Source organism: Colobus angolensis, unplaced genomic scaffold (assembly GCF_000951035.1).
Source record: "Colobus angolensis palliatus isolate OR3802 unplaced genomic scaffold, Cang.pa_1.0 Scaffold605, whole genome shotgun sequence".
Lineage (NCBI taxonomy): Eukaryota > Metazoa > Chordata > Mammalia > Primates > Cercopithecidae > Colobus > Colobus angolensis.
The window spans coordinates 822,254-822,976 of NW_012119655.1; the positions used below are offsets into that span (position 1 = coordinate 822,254).

The window sequence follows — 723 nt, forward strand, 5'->3', positions numbered from 1 at the left end:
CAGCTGTCTCAGCCAGAGCTGATTACATTTTAAAGAAAGATGTGTGAAGTCCAAATTCTAGGTCCAGAAATAGTAGAACAACAACAAAAAAAGTTAAATACAGTTTACTATAGTTTCTAATAATTTTCCATTTCAAATGAAGACTCTTTGCTTTGGCTTATTGTACACTCTTTGTACACTCTTTCTGATAGTGTGTTTGCCTTTCCTTTTTCTCCTAGGAAATTGAGGATTATACTGCTTCCTGCTCATTTCTCCAAATGTTTTCATCCCCCCAAATCTATCAGACATTATCAGTGTTTCAAGAATGCAAAAACCAGGACCTCTATCTGAATCTGTAATATAACAAGTGACTTTAGATCTATAAAGGAATGTTAAAGTGGAGCATATGTTCACTTTTCTTCCTCCAAATTGTTTTTCTTTTTAAATAGCTTTAGAAATTTTACTCTCATCAGTGTTTGAACAGAAAACTTCACTCTGTGCCTAGGTCATAGGCTGTACCTTGAACTTAAGCCAACTCTGCCTCAAAAGCCGCATCAAGGATTGAACTATTGGATGTAGTCGTACCTCTTCTAATAGCTTTACTCCTGTGCTATAGAAACTAAATTTTAATGGTTCTTTTTTTTTAATTAGGTAATTTCATCTGTGCCAAAGCGTCCAGAGGACAAGCCGGAAGATGTACATACAAGTCATCCATTAAAACAAAGAAGAAGAATATAGAGTGCC

The 723-nt window shown here is 35.1% G+C and overlaps 1 protein-coding gene across 1 annotated transcript in view; it reads left to right on the forward strand.

Moving 5' to 3' along the window:
• Positions 1-723, forward strand: part of RBM48 (RNA binding motif protein 48) — an 8,987-nt gene extending 8,264 nt beyond the window's left edge. Inside the window, exon 5 of the mRNA XM_011963251.1 lies at positions 631-723. Within this exon, the coding sequence (XP_011818641.1) occupies positions 631-717 (87 nt within the window). The 3' untranslated portion in view covers positions 718-723. The remainder of the gene's footprint in view (positions 1-630) is intronic.